The following is a 24,510-nucleotide window of genomic DNA, read 5'->3' on the forward strand; positions in this document are numbered from 1 at the left end:
TCATCAACTAAGAGGCAGGAGGCAAAGGCAGAGAAAAGAGAAGATAGGAGACAGCCTCTGGGTGAGTGAGAGTGAATTGGCCAGGGAAATAGGTATTGTGGGGTTGTCCCGTAGTGGGGAGGGCCCACTCGAGCCCAGAAAGGTTCTGTATTTTTCTCTGGCCCCAGTCCATTGCTGGGCACATGTGTGGAAAACGTGGTGAGGTGAGGTTAGGCAGAGATGGGATTTTCCAGGTGAGTATATGAAGAGAGAAGTGAGCCTGGGGGTTGAGGGTGAACACGAGGGAGTGATTATAGTGAAGACCAGAGTTCTGAGCTGGAGAAAAAGGGAACCGAGGCCACAAAGGAGATGACAGGCCATACAAACGTGGAAGGTCAATGGATTAGAGAACTGGGAGAGGTATTTCGATATGCTCCGGTTTCAGATGTGATTTTAGAGGAGCTCAAAATATTATTGATAATGAACATGCAATAAATACTTCTAAAGGCTCACTATAGGTTTGAAAACTACCTACAATTTAGTGAGCACTTATTGTGTACCAGGCACCATGCTAAGTGCCGTACATTTACTGTATCTCATTTAATTCTCACAACAACGCTGTATTCTTATTATCTCCATGGTACAGATGAGACCGAGGTTCAGAGAGATCTAGTAACTTACACGAGAATGCACAGCTGGTAAGTAGCAGAGAGGTCTGTACCAGGAATCTTCACTATTACACTCTACCGTGTGCCAGACACTGTTGGGTTTGCATAATCGTGACATTCAGCTTTGGGTACTTCTCCTTGATCCCAGCCTGAAAACGGCACCTGGCCTCAGTTGCCCACAGGTAGCAGCTGGGAGCAGAGGTGGAAGGATCTGGAATTCTTCCTTTGTGTACAGTCAGTGGAGCTGTCAATCAAGGTGTCTACCCTCCTAAGCTAAGGGGAAGGTATGTTGCCTGAGCTCAGCCAATCAGACTCTTACTCCAGGGACTTTGGCTCTGATCAAGAAAGTGGAGAAAAGGATGGAATTGATTCATTTTGGCTACCTGAACACCTAAAGCATCTCTACTCTCTGTTCTTTTCTAAGTCTATTTCTCCAGCTTCCTGCCACCTCTGTGAATTCACCACTAGCCTGACAATACATTTCTTTTATGCTAAAGTTAGCCAGAACTGGTTCCTCCTGAGACTTGCAATTAAAGAACCTGCACTGTCATATTAGGAAGAAAAAAAAGACTCAAAGTATCGCAAAGCTAAAGTGAATGATTCGGTGCTTGGGTAAATGTGTACCGAGTAGGGCCAGGACGAGGGTGAGGCAAGTGAGGTACCTGAGCCACAAAATTTCAAGAGACCTTCATTCTCAGGGTTGTGTAAGCGCAGGGCTGACTGTAACAAATAGATGCCCCCCACCCCCCTACCTACCCCCGTCCCGAAAAGAAAGAGTTAGTTAGTGGCTTAAATAACAAAGATTGCTTCTCTTTCACATAAGAGTATGTAGCAACCTAGAAGTATTCCAGGTCAGCAGATAACTTTCTGTTTTATGCAATCATTCTGGGATGCTGCCACCTTTAATTTTATGGCATTGCCATCCCTCAGCACATCCTTGTCATCACAAGGGCAAGGCTGGGCCCAGCCAGTGAGGAGAAAGAGTGAGAGGAGGCAGGCCCACTGGTTAAAGTCCTTGCCCGCAGTTTCACACATCATGTCCATTGACAAGGACCTGGTTACCCAGGGAGGCTGGGAAGTGAAGCTTAGCCGGGCAGACACATGACTGGGGAAGGAAGGGAGAAGGGGCTTCAGCAGACAGCTAAAACTACACAGCTAGTGCAGTGCTAGCAGACGCCACCACAGTCACTGCTCACAGGGAGCCTGTTCTCCAGCAGATTCTATTCCCAGTAATATTAAAGGCTGCTGGGTATAAGCATCCTGGGAGCTCAGGGAAGGAGAGGTGTTCACTGGCTGGTGGAAATGGGGAAGGCAGGGAAGAATGGGAGGATGGTCCCGAGGAGGAATAACCCCTGGAGCCAGGAAAAGGTAACATGAACAGGGCCTGTCATCCTGCCATGGTGCAGGAGGGAGATGTGCTACACTGAGGTGGAGCCCTCATGCCATCTCACGACACAATGTGGGAGACAGAGGATGGACTTTGGAGTGAGGAAAGTTGGATCTGACCTCTGGTTACTGTGTTGACCTCAGGTCAGTCCCTAACCGTGACATGCCTTAGATTGCTCCTTTATAAAATGAAAAGGATGCTAACAGCATCATCAATGACACTAATACATTAACAATAAATAATAGCAGTATGAATAATAACAAGATGGCTGCGAGGATCCCACAAAGCAATGGTCTATAAAAAGGCTCTGGTATGGTTACTTTCATACCACAAGAGTTAAGTTGAGTGGTTGTGACAGATCATATGGCCAAAAACATTGCCTATCCGGACCTTTCCATATGGAAAACTTGCTAATGACCTCTACACGGGCTGTAGCGATATCAGCTATTATTAAGCTTCAACTTCCCTGAGCATTATTTTATTCACTCATAAAATAGGACTAATAAAAGTTATCTTCAATTCCAAGATGTTTTGAGGATGCAATGAAACAACATATGTAAAACTGCCTAGCAGACTGCGAAGTGCTATATAAATGGCAGTTATTATTTAGTCTCTTTGCCAAGTATCGGTTTCATTATTTAGTCTCTGCTGAGCATCTGTAAAACGAACAACAAAAATACCTACCTCTGGGAGTTGTTGTGAGGATCTGTGAGAGGAAATGGTTTGGAATTTTGCTTTGCCCATCACTAGCTGTATGATCTTTGGCCCTCTTGGAGCATTGGTTTCCTCATCTGTAACAAGAGGATCAACTTAGTACTTACTTCGGAGTTACTGTGAGCTTAAAGGGAGACAGCACGAGAGAGGCCTTGGCGCAGTGCCGGCCTTGCTCCAATCGCAGGTGCAGTGACGAATGCCACCGCCCACGGGTCTCTCTACCAGCAGTATAGCTGAGTCGTACCCCTCTGCCTCTGCTCAGCGCCCACGGTCAGCCCTGGGTGTTGGTATAATTAGCTCAATCTTGATGGTGAGCAGCCGAGGCTGCTCACAGCCTCTGACACGACTGTCACCTCCCACTCAGTTATTCTCACTATTGAGTGTGTGTTATAATGCCCCCTGGGCACGGGGCTGAGCGTCACCAGAGGACAAGCTTAGCCCTCAAAAACTGACTTATCACAAGGAATCAAAGCCTTTTCCTTCACTCCCGGACTGTGCCAAAAAAAAAAAAAGTTTGAGAGGAAAAAGAAAAAATTGCTGCCTTTCGCATTTGCTGAGAAATCCGTTTTTCTTTATCCCATAGCCCGCGGGGAAGAGGAAGGGTTTGGGAGCTAGCAGAAGCAGCCTGTTTCTTTAAGAGGCCTCCGCTGGGGGGCGGGGACAACCGGCGTTTTCCCCGACAGCTGGGCCCGCCCTCACTTGAGTAACAGGCAAACAACCCAATGAAAGAAAGAGAATTCAGCGTGACGGCGAAACGGAGCAATAGAAGCCTGAGTAGGCCTGCGCGGGGCGGGGTCCCGGGAAGGCGGGGCGGGCGGAGGCTGGAAGAGCCGGGCGGCGAGACCTGGGCGCGGGAGCTGGGCCTCGGTCCGTGCCTCGGTGAGTAAGGGGCACCGCGGAGGCCCGGGCATGGCGGGCCGCCAAGAGGGGTTTGGCCGAAGGAAGCAGCAAGGAGAGGCCAGGTTGGGAAGGGGGCTGGAGGCTGCGGCGTGCTCCTGCCCTGGGGGCTGAGGAGTTGGAGAGGGCTCCACCGCGCCAGTTCGGCAGTCCCTCGAGGGGTCGCGGCCCAGCTGGGTCCGCCGGGCTAGAGGGGCACCGGGTCCCGGACGGGGAAGAGGCGTCAGGTGGGAAAGAGGGCGGGTCAGGCCTCGAGCAGCGGGTCTGAGCAAGGAGGAGGGTAGGAGGATGGAACCCGGGGGCGCGACGAGAGGATGGGAGAGGGAGGAGATGGCAGAGGCGCAGGATGGGAGAGGGCTCTATAGGAGCTCGGGGAGTGTTTGGGGCTGGGTAGCACACAGCCGAAGCCCTGTGTTTCTTGACATCGCCACCTCTCCCTACCCCCCACTCCCCAGCACACACACTGCTCATCACCCCGCCCCGTGGATCCGGCTGGCTCTGTAGCTCGCAATTCATCTATTTTACATCTCTGCCGCTTCCCCCTCAGTTCAGGCCTCTCTCTCCTCTTTTCTAGACTGTTCCAGTGTTCTAACTGATCTGCACACATGCACTCGGCCCTCTGTCCTGTGGGCCTCGCACCGTGGCCAGAGGGATCTTTTCAAAATGCAGATCAGATCTGAACACTCCGCTGCTTAAAACTGGCGGGCTTCCCACCTCTTGCAGGGTCAGCCCCAGATCTTCACCCCAGCTATGGAGATTTGGCCCGACGACCTCTCCCTCGTCTCAGTTTACTAATCCCTCTTGCTCAATACTCTCCTCATACTACAAACCAGGCTCTGGCCCCACTCAGGGTTTTTACATTTAGAGTTTCTTTCCCTGGGCGTCTCTGCTCACCTAGCTTAGTCCAGTTAACACTTCATCCTTCAAATCTCCACTCAAGTATCACTTCCTCCAGAGGCATCCAAGGTCCCTGACTCCCCCATCAAGTGAATTCCCCACTTTCATCACCCTCTGTACTTCTCCTTCACAACACTTGCACAACTACAGTGTTACATCTATTAAATTAGTGTCTGTTTATGCCAGTAAGGTCCACAAAGAAGAAGATAGTGTCTGCTTTTGCTTCTTGTAGCTCCAGCAGCTTTCACAAGGCCGGGAACTGTAAATATTTATTTAAAAAGTGAATGGAGGACTGGGCTTTGGCAGGAGGAAGGGGGTGTGAGTCGTGGTCCCTGATGTTCTTCCAGGGGGGGCAGGAAGCCAGCACTGGAATACTTTTGTGTATTGTACAGATAGCCCATCTCAGTTCATGGTACCATATTTCAAGCGCTCAATAGCCACACACACTATCTATTGGCTACTGTGCTGGGCCGTGCAGTGCTAGGAGCTTTATATACCTGTGGCATTTAATCCCCACTAGGATCTTTTGAGGTAATTATTGTTGTCTCTACTTCACTAATAAAAATAATGAAGCTCCTAAAAGTTACACTGCCTGCCAGCGATCATCCTAGAGTTTGTGAGTGGAAGTGGCAAGATTAGGGCCAGGACCCCCATCTGGTAACCTGGAGTCCGGGTCTTTCTATACCCTGTGCTGCGCCCAGGAGGTGCCAGAGAAGTTTGGGGCTGCAGGAAGTAGAGACTGAACTTCTTGAAAACAGTGGCACTTGTGGGCATACTGTATATTCTGTCTTGTTCCATGCAGGGATAATGTGTCTGGATACATCAGTACCACCTGCCTAGGTGGCTCAGGAACAAGCATATTTGATGCAGTTGAAGGAAAAACCTGAAAGGCAAGTCTTTTTTTTTTGACCCAGTCACCATATATCAGCACAGCCTGTACCAGCTCAGCCTGGTCCTAGGATCTGGGTAGATAAACGTGCACACCCTGCAGCATCTCAGAGGTGCTGGGAGTCCTAGGGTTGATTTAACACTCTGGCTTTTCAGTTCCACAACTGCTCACTGAGTGAGGCCCTCACTCCCATGAGGCCAGCACCGTTCTAGGCCATTTAGGATGACCGGGGGATGGATATAAGTCACAGCCTTCATCTTCAGGATGCTTTTCATGTACTTGGAAAGGCAAGACCACATCACAAAATGATTGGATACCGCGTGGTGTGATGAAGAACCAGAATCAGTGGGTCCAGGGCGGCCTTCTACACCAAGCTGTGTAATGCGTTTAAAGTGTTGAATTTGAATTTCTAGGCAGGGCGGGTACTTTGCAGTTTGTCACAGTTCCTGAATAGATGCTGCTTAGCTTATTTACTTACCTGCCTGGCTGCTCACCGCATTTGAATTTGTAACTCCATCAGATATGCTAATTTTATTTAAGTGACTAGAAAAGATTTGTCGAGCACCTACTATGTGTCATTGTATTGACCACTGCTCTGGAACTAGATTAAAACTCTCCAAGGTTCTTCTGCTGGAAGAAAATAATAATAATAGAACAACATGAGCAGTGCTTTGCTTTTTTTGTTGATTTTATTGCCTTCTCATATGTTTTCTCATTTTGTCATCTGTATACTTCATCCTGGCAGATAGGGCTTTTTTTTTTTTGCACTGGGAAAACATGGTTACAATGTTTTTGCAGCTTCTTCAAGTTCACACAGTTGGAATTCTGCTTACTCTGTGTCAGGTATTATGCTTAAGTGATTTACACATATTATCCTACTTAACATTCACAACTTTATAGAGTAGGGCTGATTCTAATCCCCATTTTACAGATAAGGGACTTGTTAGAGCTGGGATCCAAATCCAGGTCTGTCCCACTCTAGAACACAAGCTCCTGTTTAGCTATACGGTCTCACTGAGAGGTCAAGGTTGGAAGAGACCTCAGAAAAAGTCTTGTCCAGCCTTCCCATGAAGATCAGAACCTGAGATCCAGAGAGGCTTGAGCTCAGGGCAAAGCTGGGCAGTTGGGGGAAACAAACCCAGAAGTGGGAGCCTAGGCCTTCTTTTGTCTCTAACTGGTGGTGTGGCCTTGCCAACTCCTCTGGACCTCGGTTCCCTTATTTATAAAATGGGAGGGTTTGGCCCGATTGTACGACGAGAACAGTGCCGTGTTGTTATGGTCAGTGTTGAAGGAGTCAGGCCCACAGCCCGGAATTTCACTTGTAACACAGGACTCTTAGCTCACCACTCTCCAACCATGGACAAGCCCTGCCTCCCTGCTGCAACCGTGGCAGTCTGTTGAAGGGAAACGGTCGCTTAAAGTTCATGTGTATTTTCCATCTCAGTTTCTGTTTCATTTCCAAAAACCGAGGCAAGTGATCTGTAAACACTGACCCCTTCTAAACCCGTCTCCTCATTATTGTAGTTAGAGATTTACAAAGTTCCAGGCAACGCATAATCCTCTGTTGTTAGTGTTTTTATTCTCTTTCAAAGGCAGGTAAGTGGGGGCATCCTGCAGGGTTTTTGGTGTGTAATTCTGTGGGTACAGGCTGTGTCCTGGGCACTGTGCTGCGAACTTTGGGGAAGAGGAGGCGAGGCGGTAGACAGGCCTGATGAGTCCCTGTCCTCGGACTGCTGACCATCCTGAAACTGTGGCTCTCAACCCTGACGGCCCATTAAAATCACCTGAGGGCGTTTTTCAATGACTGTGGGTGGGCACTGGTGATGCTGAACCACAGCTGAGGACCACTGGTCTGTCCGGAGTCTGCTCCTTCAACTTTAAAGTGCGTGTGAACCACCCGGTAAGGGGGACGGGTCTTGTGTAAGGGCAGATTCTGACTCAGTGGGTGAGTCTGCATTCCTGCAGGCTCCCAGGCAATGTGGATGCTACTGGTGTGCAGCTCACACTTTGGGTAGCAAGAGAAGAGACTCCCCATAGAGAATTATCAGTCAGTGGGATCGTGAAGGGATGTGTAAAAGACGGAGCACAGACGAGGGCACAGTGGATTTTGCCTGAGATGAGAGGACTAGGAAATCCACATCTAGGAGTGGTTGTCCGAGCTGGTCTTTAAGGATGAGTAGACATTCGTCAGCTGGACAAGGTGAAGGGAATAAGGGCTCGAGCAAAAGTACGGATTTAGAGGAGATTGATGTTCGAGGGAACAAGGTGGCCTGGTGTCACAGATGGAGCATCTACAAGGGAGAGTCTGAAAGCCAGTTCCACCCTGAGAGCCACACTGGAGGAGGCCGAGTGCTCTGCTAAGGAGTGTGAGCTCTATTCTGTATGGGTAGGAACACGACAGGAGGTTTCTAAGCAAGATAAGAGGAGACCTAGGCGATTCTTAGGGTAGATGTTAATGGGAAGAAGCCCCGTTACCCTGTCCCCCACACCCTTTCTCACTGCACTTTGGTTCTCTCTAGTGGCTTTTAACCACAAGTTTGAGAGAGTCCGGTGCCCAACAAATTTCAACACAAAGAAGAAACCTCAGTCGCTATAGGTCTGATGGTCTTTCTTGGGAGTTTCTAGCAGCAAATGTCAGAATCCGAATCTCCGCCAACCGAATTCCCTCTTCTGCACCCCAGCTTCATCCTCATTCAGTGGTCTGAATTAAGGGAAGTTGAGGCACTTCTCAGATGAGAAGATTTCAAGGAGATGCCTCTGCTGAGATTGTGTTCTTGATTAGAAAGAGGGTGTGACCTCGAGTTGCCTGGCTGGTGTGGCCGTGTGCTGCTGCCGGAAACGTAAACCAGACTTACCCATACTTCCTTCACTGGATCAAAAGCAAAAGACAGAACAAAAAAAGCACCGGTCAATCCTTATGGGGGGGCGGCTGGAAACCGCTGGCATTCTTCATTCTGAATTCCTTATTAATGGGAAGGGATCATCTTTCACTTCCTTTCTTAAGATGAGCTGTCCAACCCTGCTGTCAGAATCCAGCTCCACTGAGCATGGGTGATTGATGGAGAAAGCTCCGCGGTGCTGATTTGAGAAGTATACCTTCTGGAAGCCACTTAGAGAACGGTTCATTAAAGATGTTGCTATTTTTCTCGTTTCCCCAGCTTTGCCTTGGAAACCCTGGGCTTTCATTCTCACGTTTTACAGAATTATCTTCTTCAGATCAGTGTGTGCCTCTCTCCTGTTTTGTGACATTTTGAATTTTCCAAGTCATCTTTATATCTGTAATATTTTCAAGGGCATCGGAGGCAGAGGGATGGAGAGTTGTTTAAGCTGGAAGGCGTATATTATTTCTTTGCCTCCTGGGCCTGAATGTGGAGCTGCAGCTCCCTTATCTTGACTCTTTGTTCTTGAACTCTATAGTATTGCTGAGTGGTGGAGCAAGAGGCTATTTATAACCCCGAGAATTTTGCAATATTATTGAATTGCTTCGACCTAATTTCCACTTCCTTTCTAAAATGAAAATGAAAAGAGTGAGCAAACAAGTGCTGGAAGAGTTCCCCACGAGGAGAGCCTTTATCCTGGCAGGATTGTCTGGAGAATATCATTACTTCTATTCTCCTATATCCTGATGTTTCTATAGAGAGAAAATCAGGGGGCTATGTCCCCTTTCTTTTAACTGGAGTCGGGTGCTAAATCTGATTTTCCAGTGAGACACATTCTAACGTTAGATGTGAAAACTTTAAACAATGGAAATACTGTGTTAACTGGAAGTTGGCGGCACATGACGGGAACACAAAGCAACCAGAACAATTCATGTCAGGCCCTCTCCGTTCGGAGCCGGCCCCGTTCGTAGGTGTCGAGGAAGTCAGAGCCAATGGATTTGCGGAGACACGGGTGCTTATGAAACTGTAACGGTGTGCCCAGGGCTGTGCTAGGTTATGAGACTGCAGGATTGTGCCTGGCCTAGAGGAGGAGCTGGTGAAGAAGAGGAGGTGTAAATGCGCACCTGGACCGGGGTAGGACAGGAGCCTTCGCAGGGGTATGAACGGAATGCTGTGAGAACTCTGCGGCTCCTATCCCATTTCATTTTGCTAGGGAAAACTGGGGAAAGCTAGGAATGGCACCGAGGGGAAGTGGCATCTGAGCCGGGCTTTGAAGCTTGGATAGGGCTGTTTTGACAGTCAAAAGAAGGAAGAGAATATGCACTTATACCGAAGAAATGAAGTGTTCGAACACGCCTGCCTGCCTCATAGAAATAGCAAGTGGCTATATTGCGAAGGACCAAAAACCACGTGAGGGAGGGCGGGTCACCCCCCTTAGACGGTGGGGTACCGGTATCCGTTACAACAGTGAGCTCTTGTTATGTGGGTCTCTTAGCTTCTGTGTGCTTTAGCTTCATGTACAGCAACCCCAAATTTTCCCCTGAGCACCTGCTACGGACCAGGTACAGTTCTACCTGCTCTCATGTGGCTTTCAAACAACAGCAGACTGCAGCGGGGGGTGGGGGATGGGAGGTCAGATTCTAGCTGCGTGATGCTGAGCATTCTTCTGTGTCTCCATTTTCTTACCTGTAAACTGGGAGGTAATAATGTACCACACAGGATTGCTCTGTGGGTTAAATGAACTATATGTAAAATCCTTAGGAACCATACCTTACCGCTATGTAATTGTCAGGTAATGTCTTCATCACCCAAGGGAGTTTTATGTAGAGGGCAGAGAACTAACTTTGAGGTCCTGAGACCCAGCCTTGAGACCCAGTTGTGATGTGATATCTTTCTTTAATGAGAGGGAGGGACAGGAAAGAGGCATGTGGAAATTTTCCAACTCATCGGAACTTCAGTTGCCTCACCTGTAAAATGGGGATGATTTTCAGGGTCTCATGAACATCAGCTCTAATAAATAACACTGTAGAAGTGAGCAGTCAACTCTTGTCTATAACTATTATAGACAAGAGATAGCTATAAAGTCACCATAGAACTGTTCTGGTTTAAATCAGCAATACTTACCTACGTGGGTTTTGCTCTTCATCAATCAATTCAGTGTTAGTCGAGGGACCTGCCAAATGCTGTCATCTTGTGCCTGTTTCGACCTTCGCTTTAGAGTTCTTTCAGAGCTTGGGGTCAATCTTAGTCTTAGGCTTTTTAGTTGCAATGAAGAGAAACACAGGCTAGTTTGATTTAAAGGAGTTTTATTGGCAGGATACAGGGCAATTTCAGTTACCCCAAGTGTGGGAGGTGTAACCATGGAATCTGGAAAGTCATCAGGCAGTGGCTTTTTCCATTTCTTTCTGGGGCTTTGTGGCTTCTGGTTTCTAGCCTGCACTTGTCTACACATTTCTGGAATCTTCCTTAGAGCAGCTTCCTCTCCAAGACTTTTGGTTTTTGCTTCTCCATATCTTTGGCATATGAGTGGCTTTGGCTTGCCATGGTATCCGCTCGAAGTTGGCTGTGACCTTTCTGCTGCAGGGCCCATCGCCATCCCACTCTCTTAGCCTCTGTCTTCAAGTTCAAGAGAAAGAAGAATTAGACTCGTCCAGCAAGGATCGAGCGTTCACCCCAGTGCTGTTAGCTGTGCCATCAGCTGGGGAGAGCGTCATTCAGTGCACATGGGCCGCGTGGGCTTTGTGGGAAGGGACCGAATCTCTGAGAGTGGGGTTTGCAGCATCTCTTGAATAGTCCAGGTGGCTGCAGATCTTCAAGCTTTAAAATGGATATGAATTCTTAGAACAGCCAGGAATCACCGAGGACTAACTCGAATAAAGAAAGAGACAGTGAACCTAGGAAATGCCACATGGGGTCAAAATAACGTGGAACTGTAAATTAATGAGGTTTAGCTTGTTTCTCTCCAAAGATGGTATCTAGAAAGGAGGTTCCAAAAAATGTAATTTGTTTCTTAGCAGCACCATTGAAATAAGGGCATAGCATGAGGACTTTGAAATGAGCAGTCCTCATTCAGGTTTTTGAGTTCTACTTTAGAATATGGACGTTTGGACTTGGAAGGCATCTTAGGCATACTTCAGTCCAACAGTCACATCTCCCACTAGAAAAATACTTGGGTAAAAGGGGCACATCACCCAGACACCTAGTGATGGAGCCGTGACTAGGTCCTGAGCCCTTCAGCTCTGAACCCAGTTGCTTCTTCATCCCAGCCCAGTGCTCTTTCTACTGCACCCCCACTTATTTTTAAAACAAGAACCGAACTAGATGACAAATGGTCTAAGAAGCCATGTTGTTCCATTCATGTACATAAAGTACAAAAACAGACAAAGGTAACATCTGGTGTTAGAAGTCGGAAAGAAGTTGACTCTTGGAGAGCTGGAAGGTGGGGGATAGACTGGAAAGAGGTAGCAAGGCATTTTCTAACGTAATGAAATGTTCAAAGGCTTGTTTTGGGTGGCGGTTACAGGAGGTGTGTCTTTGTGTTTTTATTTTGTGTGTGTGTGTGTGTGTGTGTGTACGTATACGTGTGTGCGTGTATATATACACACGCACGCACACACGCACGTACCTATATTATATACACGTAAGCTCTGTGCGTTTTATTGTATATAAATGCTATCTCAATTTTTAAAATGATCTCACAGCTGGCAGTTGCATCCTTAATTATGGCAGATTTCCCAGTAGGGATAAGGACGCCTGCCCCGGGCCCCCAGAGATTCATGGCACTGCCCCTGCCTCCCTGTGCCACTAGAAGGGAGCACTTCAACTAGGGATGATTCTCATGGGGCCAGTTTCTATTCAGAGGCCCGTGCGTGTCTAGGCACATAAAAAGTACACAAGGAAAATTCTGCTTGGAGCCGCAAAAAAATTGTGGAAGCTTTAGGAGCCGTTAGGCCAGCCCACGTCAGTCCCTTCAGGCTTGCTTTAGTTGCAATGAACGGAAATTCAGGCCAGCTCAGGAGAGAGGGGAAGAGCATTAGCCAAAGTCAGCTCCACGTTCTGTCCCCTTCACTACTTGTTAGCTTGGTGAACTTGGGCAACTTAACCAAACTCTGAGCTTCATTTGTCATCTTCAAAGGGTGGTAATGATCCTATTCTGCCAAATTCACAAGGTTGCTGGGAAGGTTCAACAACGTACGCGAAAGCACGTTGAGAACCATCTTTTTTACATTGTCATGTTCTGGAAATGCTGGCATTTTTGACCACCAACTTCCTAAGCAGCCTCCCCTGAGCAGGAAATGGTCGTGAAAGCTTCCCTCTTTCCGAGCCCTGTGGTTTGTAGGGGAAGGGATTTTTACACCCTTTCACCCATATTACGAGGCTGTGAGAGCTGACATTTGTATTTGGGCCGAAAAATTGATAGCGCACAGGAACGACGCACAGCTGAGCAGCAGCCACGCTGCATGTCGCGGCAGAGGCAGGCGGTGTCCCTCAGTGAAGCGTGGCTTGTGGGTGAGTGGCTAAACCTGGCGGTGCAGGAGGAAGGTCTTTTTCATTGAGAGAGGCCTCTCCTAAACCTGTAGGCAAGGGGTGTAAATGTACATGAAATAATCCATCGGTCGAGTGGCCTCCCTCCACCAGACCTTGGAGAGAGAATGCTTTAGCTGCCGCTTGGAATACCGCTACGCTGGCAGAGTTGCCTAGGATACAGGTCACATGGGCCCATCTTCCAGACTTGTTCCAATGATTTATTTTCCTTTATTTTGTAGAGAAGAGAGGGAGGGGGTCAAGGGTACTTCCAAACCCTCGTCCTCCTATAGAGGGGCCTTTGTGCGAGGGTCCCCTCACCTCCCTACGCTCGAGCTCTCAGCAGCTCTTGCCCTTGGCAGTAAGGACTAAAATAGCATTTCCTGTCCCAGTTCTCATCCCCATTCTCTGAACTCTGCATCATCCCACACAGAGGAGGCTCCACACTGTGTCCTTTGAAGGGGAAGGAGTGGCGGCAATAACTAGGGAGGAGGCAAGAGAACATGTGGCCGGGTCCCGCTGACGCTGGGATCTTCCCAGATTGACTGCACAGAAGTAGGCTGGCTCCCCCAGCTAGCTGCTCAACCAAGAAAAGGCTGTGTCTGTTCGTTCCGGTCTCAGAGCATACGCTTCTCTCTCTCAAGGTCCCAAGACAGGAGTTTGCAGTAAATACACTGTCGTACCGCAGAGTCCTCCTGACCCTTGAACTGAAGTAGCACATTGGCGGATCTTGCTGCTGGCTGATCGGCGGTTGATAGATAGCTTTGTCCCATTTCTACCTGACGATTCAATCTAAAGAGACGAAAACCCAAGGAGAGACTGTGGTGTGATCTAGAAAAATTCAAACGAAGTAGTTCCGTGTGTTCCTCTGGACACCGTCTGTCTGCTTATCCTCCAAAATATCTAACGAGAGCGAACAGTAAAGGTAAACGCTGTGACTTTTTCCTTCTTTCTCATTCCTTCTCCCCAGGCAGCCGTCTCTGTGTGTGTGTCTTGGAGAAGTAGGGCCCATTAGGAACGATGCCGCCACCATCAGACATCGTCAAAGTGGCCATCGAGTGGCCGGGTGCTAATGCTCAGCTCCTTGAAATCGACCAGGTAAGCTCCCAGAATGAGAAGCAGTGGTGCAAGGAGAGGGGTCTGGGAAGCGTGTGGCAGAGGGTGTCTTCAGGGTTGGGGACCACTGACATCAGCAAAGGCAAGCTGAGACCTGCCCCATCCTGTGGAAGGTTGGTCACCAAGGCTTGGGAGAGGCTGTCTCTTCCACAAAAGGTGTCCAGGAAGAAGTCCACGCGCAGGCCGCAGGTTCATCTTGCCTGGCCTCCCCTCTCGTCAGAGCCTTGGCACAAATAGGATGTGGTCGAAGGGTCGTTCTCTTTCTTTCAGAAACGGCCCCTGGCATCCGTCATCAAGGAAGTTTGTGATGGGTAAGTTGAAACTCCTTGTTTTGGACAGTGGCAAGCTGAAGAGTAAAGTTGCACAGCCAGACCTGGAAAGGTCTCCAGCTAGTCAGGTCCCCAGGATGGGGCTTTTGTGTATCGTTGTCTTATGAAGGAAATAGAGCTGATGAGGACATCCCTTAGAGCTCCGGCCAGCCTTTAGTTTTTCCTTTAAGTCCAGGAATGCCCTCCCCGAGGTCCTGGTGTAACCTGAGTTGTATGGTGCTCCACCCTCAATTGTATGTACTGCCTTTTCGTGATGATTATCTTACAAAAAAAGGCTGTGGAGGTTGTTTTTTCCACATCTCACCGTAAAGCTTTGTTTTTTGTTTTTTTTTTTTAACCCCTGTCCTCCAAACAGACTACTCAATCCCATGAGCAACTTTACTGAAAATGATTTATTTGCAGCTTTGGGAGGAATGGCCCAATGGGCTCTACCATTTTTCTCTTATGTAGGTGGTCATTGCCGAATCCAGAGTATTACACCCTGCGTTATGCAGACGGGCCCCAGCTCTACATCACGGAACAGGTCAGTAAAAGGAGAAGCAAGTCAACATAGGCCTTTCTGTGAAGTGAACCACCCAGGGAGACCACGCTGTTTACCTAACCTCCGTCCGGGGAGCATCCACTACCTGGGGGAAGAGCTGCTTCCTGGGCAGATGAGGGAGCCAGGCCTTGTTCTCCTGTCAGGGCTGGAACACCGCGGCTTTCACTTCCTGAGAGCCCAAGGTGCTGGAAGGGAATCTTAGAAGTTCTTTGTCAAGATGCAAGCAGAAGAGGGCCTGACTGCGAGTCTGAGTTACAACTGCTTTAAAAACGATAAAAAGTTGTTGTTCGGCTTGCTTACAGAGTCTTCATATTTTATCTTGGTTACTCTTTTTTTCTTTCGCTCCCCAGACTCGCAGTGACATTAAGAATGGAACAATCTTACAGCTGGCTATCTCCCCGGTACGTACTCTCCTTTCCTTCAGAATTAATTTATATAACAAGCGTATGTAAACATCTACCATGGGCCAGACTTTATTCTAGAAACTGAGACAATGGAGATTAAAAAGTCATTCTTTACTCTTACAGCCTGCTTAGGAGTAAACAAATACAATACAAGACCTCTCTCAGGGGTCTTGACAGAAAGTTGCTTAGGGAGCTGTAAGAACTCAGAAAAGGGACCACCCAACTCAGCCCGAGGATTCCTAGACAGGCTTCCCAGAGAAGGGAACGCGTAGCTCAGGTGCTGAAGGATAAGCAGAAATTAGCCTGAGAAAGAAGAAAGTGGAAAGTGTTCCAGAGCGTGCTTTGGGGAAGGCAGGTGCTGCCTGGCTGAGGGCCTGCGGCAGTCGGCGAGAAGCCAGACGCTGAAGGTTCCTGGGTGGCCCGCATGGGGGTTTGGATTTTATCGAGGCGGGCATGTGGGGGCACTAAAAGATTTAAGCAGGAAGGTGTATTGTGCTTGGATTTATATTTTAGAAAGATCACTTTAGTGACATGGCGGAAGATGGGCTGAAAAAAGGAAGGTTGGCGGCAGGAGGGATCTTTAAGAAACTACCCAGGAGTGTTAACAGCCCACAAAGGCAAGCGGCAGGGGAGACGAAAGGGTGGGCATGAAGAACAGTCAGAGGTAAACTGGATGAGTACAGATGTGGAAGGGAACGGGAGAATCCGGGACGGCCCCTGATTTCTGTGAGAGCAGCCCTTAAAGGTCACTGAGGAAGCCACCAGAAGAGTAGGACGAAAACCAGGAGCGGGAAATGTCTTCGGAGCCGAAGGCAGGGGTGGTGTCAGGGTGGCGGAAGGTGTGGTCTGCGAGGGCCGAAAGATACAGTAAACTGAGAGCAGGAAGGCTGTACCTTGACCGAGGAAGTCAGTCAGTCTCTGGTGAGCTTCCCGAAAACCATTTTGGTAGGGTGACAGCCAGATTGCAGTGGGTTGAGCAAAAAGAGATAAAAACTGAGAACCTTGAGTTTACCGTATTATCAAGCTGCTTGGTTATAAAAGGAAGGAGATGGAGAAGGGTAACTTGGAAATGTGGAGTCGCAAAGATGTGTTTTTAAAAAGGTAAAATATTCGTATGTTTCAAAAAAATAAAAAAGTTTTGACAAAGCTACAGTGAAAGGTCTTCCTCCCACTCCCATCCCTCACCTACCCAGTTCCCCGCGTCTTCCGACCCTTCGCAGCTGTTAACTTCTGTTGCAGTTTTTATATGTGTCCTTGAAAATAATGTTAACATGGAAGAGTGGAAGGTCGACAGCACAGGAACGAGCGGGTAGTTAATGGAACAGGACCTTCCTGGGTCCGGACAGGGGAGACCCAAAGCCCAGGTGGAGGGATTCGCCCTCGCTGCTCAGCCCCTGAGGACAGTGGAAATGGAGTAACTCCGGGACGTTTGCAGAAGCGCTGCTAGAAAATCAAGGGTGTGCTGCATGTGTTTTCTTGATGAGAGAGGCTGGTTCACCTGCGAGGAAGGGCGGCATGGAGTAATAACAGCTGACATTTACTAAACACCTGCGTTTTGCTAAATACTTTGCATAATGTTGTATCCTTTAATCCTGACAAACGCCTGATGAGATAGGTGCTCTTGGTAGCCCCATTGTGCAGACAAGGAAACCGAGACTTAGGCGAAAAAACTTGTCACTTGTCACACCACTTCAACAGAGCAGGGCTGGCTGTCAAACCCAGGTCTGCCGGACTCTAGGCAGGTATTCTTACCATCATGCTCTTCTGCTTCTCTTCTCCTGAACTCATCTTGAGGACTTCGCTATTCTCCTCTAAGCTCTGCTAATTTAATATGACAGTCTGGGAGTTACTCGCTTTTATAGACGTGCCGAAGCTTGTACAGACAGACCTCTTGCACGGAGCAGTAGACTTTCCCAGGAGCATGCCTCTCTGGTGCGGGACGCAGCCACCCAGAAGGAGGAAAATTAACATCTGGAGTTGGAAGTTCCTAAGTGTGATGCGGACCAGTGCTCTTCAAATTGGTCCCTCCTGCGACCTTTTCTCCTGGCGCACATTTTCTCCACCGTGGAGATCTTGAAGGATTTCTGTATCGTTGAGAGCAGCGTGCTGTTAAAGGGCCATCTTTATGATAGAGACAGGAGAAGCAAAGGGGAGAGAGAAGAACGGGCCCGACTCCTCGGCTGGCAGCAGGAACTGGCCTCAGCCACTCGCTTAGCACTGCGAGAAAAAAATAAAGACCACAGGACCATTTTCGCTTTCAAGACTCTTCCATTCCGACTGAGGACATTAAGTGAACGCACTAGAAATAGAGAATGATGAAACGGAAAATTGTGAGGCACTGACTGTAAATTTAATAAGTTCAGCAAAAGGAAAGACGAGCGAACACCAGCGGGGGAACCGTAGCTGTGGCTCGCAGAACAGAGGTGAGCGTTGCGGCAGGGAGAGTTCGCACGCTAGGAGGAGGCTCTGCCACCAGCCACCATTTTCAAAAAGCTATTTTGAAATTAGCTGCTTCCTGCTCCTTGAGATTCTTAAAGTTCCCCCAGGACTATCACTTTGAGGAACAATGATGTGGACTTTGAGAGGAAGTTAAAAAAAAAAAAAATTGTAAGGCTTATCACATTTTCGGATTGAAAGGGACCTTCAGGATCATCAAATTAAATTCGCCACCCAGTGCAGGCCTGCCTTCTATGGCATCTTTGACAGGCGGTTGTCTCGATCCTCCTTGATTGCTTCCAGTGACCGAGAACTCTTTGCTTCGAGACCTCTTCCACCGTCTGGTGGCTTTCATTGATGTAAAGCTGTCCTATATGGAACCAGTGTCGGTTTCTCTGTGACTTGCCATGGTGAGCGGACTGTCATCTCCCAGATCACTCTTGTATTCCTGCAAAAATTCCTATGGAATTTTTTTAATCCCTAGACCAGAGTGGTACAGAAAGGCTACAGATAACTACACAGATAACTACACAATTGGTCTTAGCACACTGGTAATTCCCTGCTCGATTCAATAAACATTTATTTAGCAGTAGAAAAACTAGTTCTGCTCAGGCTTGGGTGTTCACAGAAAGGCCTCTTAGAGCTATCCGCAGAGCAGTAACCAGCCGCAAGGAGCAGATGGCATGTATCTTGTCCCTGGTTTCACAGTCCCGGGCCGCACGCCAGCTGATGGAGAGGACCCAGTCGTCCAACATGGAGACCCGGCTGGATGCCATGAAGGAGCTGGCCAAGCTCTCTGCCGACGTTACCTTCGCCACCGAGTTCATCAACATGGATGGCATCGTTGTGCTGACGCGGCTGGTGGAAAGCGGAACCAAGCTCTTATCGCAGTGAGTACTGCCGAGGGCTTGCTGGAGGGGCTGCCGGGTTCACTGCTCTCCGCGGGCGTCCTCCTCTCATTGCCGTTGAGTCAGATGCGTCTGTCGAACACCTTCTGCATCCAGAGCAATATGTCACGCACTAGGGCCCACGCAGAGGGGTACGATTCACCATCGTGGTCCTAAATCTTGTAGTCCGGTTGGCCTCTCACACGTCACATGACAGTACAAAACAGTACTGTGCCGAGTGAGTGAGAACAGCAGGGGCCACAGAGGTCGGGAGGAGAGCGGTCAGCTCATGGCAGCCCTGTTAATTTATGGAGGACGATTGGCCTGATGGAGCTTAGTGAGCAGACTGTCTGTTATCAACCAGAACAGGTGTCTGTCTATTCTTAACCACCCCCTGCCTCCCGCCCTCTGCAGTCACCTCCCCACTCCACACACACACGCACACACACTCACTCGCTCACACACTCACACCTGCCTCTGTTTGCCATAAGTTACCCCCTCCCATTCGCCATCTCCCTACCACCCGTTTTCACAAGGGAGGACGAGATCCAGAACTTCGCAGTACACCATGGAGGTCTTGACGCCACTGCAAAGTTAAGACGAATGTGGTGGGAAACTGCCTTGTCGTGGTCGGCAGGGAATAAACAGATGTTCGGTTTGCCTCCTAAGCCTGTGCAGCCTAAGCTGGCAGAGGGAAATCTTTCAGCTAGTGGATCGGCTATTGAAATTTTCAGCCAAACCGAGCAACTAATCATGGGTATTTCCTCTAAGTCTTGGAAAATCCTAAAGCGTTCAGTTGTCATCAGCATTGACCTAGGAGTTCTGCAGTCCCCCAAGGGGCTTTTGTCTCCTCCTCTTTAATGTGGGGGTAATACCTGCCGTGCAGTATCGTCATGAGGAGCATTGTTAACGAGAATGGATCTGAACGTGCTCCGTACGTGGGGATATAGTATAAAGCGCTCTACAGATGTATGAAGGATTAACTGTGTAAAGAGGAGAGACAGGAGAGAAAACATTTCCATCCGTATTCTCCATCAGCACGATGCTGAGGGCTTTGCATACATCGTCATTTTCCCTCACAGCAACCCTCTGAGGTGAACGCTGTGAGACTAACATGATTTATAGAGGAAGAAATAGAAGTTCGAAAAGATAAAACTTGCATAGTTAGTAAGTAGCTGAACAGGAATTGAACCCATGTCCACAGTTTGTACTCTTTCTTGTGCACTCTGCTACTTCGTGGCCTAAAAGCGAACATGGGACATAAGGTTCCTTACTTAGGTCCTTACTTAGGTACCTCCACCAAGTGCTGAGGTTTGAGAAAGGTCTGGCATCTTTCTTGTTCTTGGGAAATGGATAAGTGATTCAGTTTCCCTGAGATGAGGCGATGTGGAGAAGGAACACCTTCGTTGTCCGTGATGGATACCTGGACGGAATCTGCTCCACACCTGGCTGGGCGTGCATGCTGGCTGTGTCGACTTCTCGTGTGGCGCTTACACTGAAATCCGTCTCTGTTGTGGCTGCCTCCACACCTGCATCCCCGGTTCTGAATCTTTGTATTACTGTGTGTGTGTGTTTTGCACATGTCTCAGCTACAGTGAGATGCTGGCATTCACCCTGACTGCCTTCTTAGAGCTCATGGACCATGGCATTGTCTCCTGGGACATGGTTTCCATCACCTTCATTAAGCAGGTGAGGCCCCCAATGTTCCATCTTTCTCTCCTCCCTCAGTCGCCAGTTGTCCTCCAGGCTTAGGAGGAGATGCGGACAATCCGGCCACTCTGGTGAGGGTGGCCTTCTGTCCCCACCGCCAGATTTCTCATCCTGAAGCTCTGGCCTTCCTGTGGCTCAAAAAAGTTCATTTCCTTTGCCTTTATAAGTCTGCCTTCTGTTTACAAATGTGCAGGGTAGCCTGTTCGGACTGTCACATTGAACTCGGGATGGGAGCAGACACTTCTAGTTTTGCCCTCCTTTCTTCTACAAGAGGGGGCAGTGTCAGTTCAGAAAACTGAACTAAAACCAATGACTAATACGTCCATTGACCTGTAATTACTCCTGTTGTTGGTGTGGGACATTGGGAACTTCCTAATGCTGGGGGTATTCAGGTAAAAGTGAAATGATAGTGTGTCAAGGATATCGTAATGGGGATTGAAAAGAGGGATTAGATGACGAGACTTTGAGGTCCCTTCTGCCTTTCCAAGTCTCTGCTGTACTGCGTGTATGTAGGGACACTGTGTATGTCAGGAGAAGAGTACCTGGAGATAAAATGTATCCGAGCGTCAGTAAGATCCTCTTCTTTCCACAGTAAACTATTTCATACCCAAACCCGTATTTTGAAAGCAAAGGAAGAAGCTCATAGATTTTGAGGAAACACAGTTGACTGGACACTGTAATTTGAAATTGAGTTATCCATACCGAGGGAATTCCTGGGACATTGGCCAGGGTAGCCCATAAATCAGATACCACTCTCGACCTAGAGACAGCTGCCCAAACGTGGGCAGCACGCCTCAGAGGAGAGAGCCTTCATGAGCTAGCATCAGGAACCTAAGCCGTCCAGCTCCCCTGGGCCCTGGGCTTCCTAACTGGTCTGCCCCCTCTGGCTCTAGATTGCAGGGTACGTGAGCCAGCCCATGGCAGATGTGTCCATCCTTCAGAGGTCCCTGGCCATCCTGGAGAGCATGGTCCTGAACAGCCAGAGTCTGTACCAGAAGATCGCAGAGGAAATCACTGTGGGACAGCTCATCTCTCACCTGCAGGTGTGAGTAAGAGACCCCGCCCCCTGCTTTCCCTGTCTGGTCTCTTCTCCCCTTAGTCTGCTTAAGTCTTCCAGTCCTACTTCTGCTTGGCTTATTTTCCAGGCTGCTGGTCTGCTTGTTCATTCATTCATCACCTCTTCCACACTATTGCCAGATTCCTCCCGTAATTCAGACCTGATCATGTTATGCTCCTGCATAAAATCCTCTGTAATTCTCCTTGCCTCTTAAGATAAATCGAGGTTTTTCCCAATCTTCCTGTACCACCGTGGTTCCAGACAGAATTAATTGCTTTCTCCTCCATAGGCCAAATAGTCTCTATTTGTACCTATGATAATTATATTTAAATACATTACTATATATTATTATCTGTCTCTCATTAAAACTTTGAGCTCTCTGGGAACAGAGACCAATCATCTTTGTATCCGCTGCTTTGCTTTAAGTAGAAGCTCAATTAGTATTTGTTGAATGAACAGTTTTAAGGCTTTTGAGACTGAGCTGCAGATTATTCTTTGATTACAATCTGTGAATGATTTTATGAACCATCTCTAAGCGTCATCTTGCTGGTCACTCTGCTAATCTCCCTCTGCCTTCTCTCTCCATTGACACAGCTCCAACCAGGAAATTCAGACCTACGCCATTGCCCTGATTAACGCACTTTTTCTGAAGGCTCCCGAGGACAAGCGACAGGTCTGTGGCTGCCTTTTCAAGCTTTTCTTCTGGGTTCTTCCAAGAGAGGGACTCTCATCCGCCTACCCTTTGCCGTGCAGAGAGCAGAGCCCTAGCCATTTTCCCGAGTCCTTTCTTCCGTCCCTCTGTGGTCAGAGCCCATCAGAGTGGCGTCGCTAAGGAAGACCCAGGGAGGCACTAGCAGGGAAACCAGCCAGGTCTTAGGTCAGAGCAGGGGCCTGCACACTGGTTCTTCAGAAAGGCCAGAGCGTAAATATTTTTCATTTTGTGGGCCATACAGTCTATGTGACAACTGTAAAACCTCACCTTTGGAGCCAAAAGCAGCCTCAGACAGTAAGTAATCAAATAAGTGTGACTGTCTTCCAGTAAGTCCTCATCTATACAAACAGGCGACAAGCCTAATTTGACCTTGGTTTGCCAACCCCTGGGCTAGAAGATCAAGAAGGGAGAGGTGACCCTCTGGGCATCACTGATGAGTGCAAGAGGCCAAAGCAAGTGAGAGCCTCACTAGAGGAAGCAGGAGCGGAGGGGCTCAGCATGAAGCTTCCTGTGTAAGGCTCCTCCGATCCAGGTTCTAAACTTCCTTCTTCCCCCGTTAATTAGCTGTGCGGCATTATGTAAATGGCTGTACTACTCCGAACCCCAGTTTCTTCACCCGTAATATGGGAGCATCAGCATCTGCCCCATTTATGTCACAAGGATGTCAGAAGAAAAATCAGACCCCTCTTTTACAAGTGAGGACACCAGGAATCAGCTGGGCCGTGCGAAGAGCATTGACCCAAAGAGTCAGGGCCCCGAGGTTAAGGACTTTTCCTGCCGCTGGCCGGAATCGTGCTTTGACCTCTTCAGGCCTCAGTTTCTCTTTCTGTGCAATGAAAGGGCCAGGTTAAAAAGTCTCTGAGGGCCCTTCCACCACTAACATTTGAGATTTATCTGGTAAAAGCCCAAGTGGGGTACAAAAGACAGGCTTTAGCTCTCTGTCAGCGCCCTGGGCTCATTAAGTTGAAATCGGCAGGGGATCATGTACCAAGCTCTTGGTGGTTCCGAGTGGGGGAACCAGGAGCATCTACAGTTCTGTCTGTCCTTGTCTTTCTTGGATGGCTTTGCTCTGTTAATCTCTTCCATCCTAGTCCCGTTTTGAATGTAAGCCGAAAGCTCATTCTTCCATCTGCGTCTCTCTGTGCTTTTTGCTTTCTGCCGGCAGGACAAGCACCTTAATCCTCTAGACCTGCCTGTCACTGTAAGTAGCACCGCTGTGTGGGAAGGGCCCCGGCTCTCTTCCAGGTGGGGAGGTCACAGCTGGGCAAGAATCTCATATCTGATCCAGATGTTCAGAGAACTCCAAGACACAGGTTGTGTGTTATAAATCTCATTTGTCAGGACACTTGGGGACACCCTGCAGGTTAGAGTCACATAAAGGATTAAAGGGGTGCCAGTCCCAGGGAATGCAGCCTAGTCTTTCCTTTGTAACTTGCCTTTCCATGAGGCTGTGGTCCAGCCAGGAAAGGTCAGATTCAGAAATAGCCTCTGACTTTCATCTGGGTGATTCCGCGATAGATCACCTTCCAACCTGATACAGCAAAGTCCAAAGGCAAACCCGTGCCCTTTGGACGTTGACTCGACAATAGGAGTTTGAAAAGGTTTAGACAGCTGGCCAAGGAAAATTGGGATGCTCCTTTCTTGGTCAGAGGGAGCTTAGGTCAGCCAGTTCGCCAAGGATCTGGAGGAGGACGAGTGCTTTTCCCCAGCAGCACAGAGGGCCCTTGGTTCAAGGCCCTCACTTCCCAGCTGCGGACCCTGTCGGCCATGCACTTCATTGTCCACAGCAAGATTTAGTGTTAAGCCAACCTCCTGTAGCTACCAGCGAAGTTCCTAGGCTCCCTTCCTCCTCCTCCTCCTCCTCCAGGAGCCAGTGTGTTCTCAGGGGATGCAAAGTACAACTTACTGTTCCTGGTGGCATCAGCCGTGAGGACTATGGCCGGAAATCTAGATGTGAGAGAGGACGACGGCCTTTCAGTGAGGAAGATGACAGTGCTCCTCGGTATCGCTCCGCTGGAGAGGGGCGGCCGCTCCCTTGGGCCGATTCATTTAGAATGATCTGTGAAATTAAATTAAGGCAGTAGTTTCGAAAGTGAAGTCACACTAATTAGTGTTATAAGAAGTGACGGCTGACATTAGAAGGAGGAGACAGAAGAATTATGAAAAGCTGTCAGAAAAATTACAAGGATAGGAATCTGGGACCATTTTGTTTAGGGGAAACGACTTCACATTTCAGTAGCTCCTTTAGGGTATTAACGGTGTCACAACACAGAATAATAACTGATGTTCTTTTCGATGAAGCTAAGTCCTTGGCTTAATTAACTTATAATTATTGTAAGTCTCTTCCGAAATAAAGAAACGTATGCGATATATTTTTAGATTTGCCTAAGAACGGTCAAAGTAATGATTTTGTAAGGGCCCTTAAAGCTTCTCTCCCTGGAAGAGTCACGTAGGACACTTCTCTGAATGTGCTAAATAAATAAA

At 48.5% G+C, this 24,510-nt stretch overlaps 1 protein-coding gene across 4 annotated transcripts in view; it reads left to right on the forward strand.

Annotated features, from left to right (window-relative positions):
• Positions 1–3,543: 3,543 nt before the first annotated feature.
• The window catches only part of ELMO2 (engulfment and cell motility 2), a 33,554-nt gene continuing 12,587 nt past the window's right edge, over positions 3,544–24,510 (forward strand). The window contains exons 1-11 of one of the 4 annotated variants that reach the window (XM_036229333.1): positions 3,547–3,627; positions 5,345–5,432; positions 13,805–13,932; positions 14,221–14,261; positions 14,730–14,802; positions 15,171–15,221; positions 18,369–18,550; positions 20,137–20,236; positions 21,151–21,302; positions 21,909–21,987; positions 23,192–23,227. In XM_036229333.1, the coding sequence (XP_036085226.1) occupies positions 13,855–13,932; positions 14,221–14,261; positions 14,730–14,802; positions 15,171–15,221; positions 18,369–18,550; positions 20,137–20,236; positions 21,151–21,302; positions 21,909–21,987; positions 23,192–23,227 (792 nt within the window). In that variant the 5' untranslated portion in view covers positions 3,547–3,627; positions 5,345–5,432; positions 13,805–13,854. Of the gene's footprint in view, positions 3,628–5,344; positions 5,433–13,804; positions 13,933–14,220; positions 14,262–14,729; positions 14,803–15,170; positions 15,222–18,368; positions 18,551–20,136; positions 20,237–21,150; positions 21,303–21,908; positions 21,988–23,191; positions 23,228–24,510 lie in introns of all 4 variants that reach the window. The other 3 variants (XM_036229332.1, XM_036229335.1, XM_016121233.2) reach the window with 3 other exon arrangements.

The sequence above is a fragment of the Rousettus aegyptiacus genome, unplaced genomic scaffold (assembly GCF_014176215.1).
Source record: "Rousettus aegyptiacus isolate mRouAeg1 unplaced genomic scaffold, mRouAeg1.p scaffold_m13_p_12, whole genome shotgun sequence".
In the NCBI taxonomy this organism is placed as follows: Eukaryota; Metazoa; Chordata; class Mammalia; order Chiroptera; family Pteropodidae; genus Rousettus; species Rousettus aegyptiacus.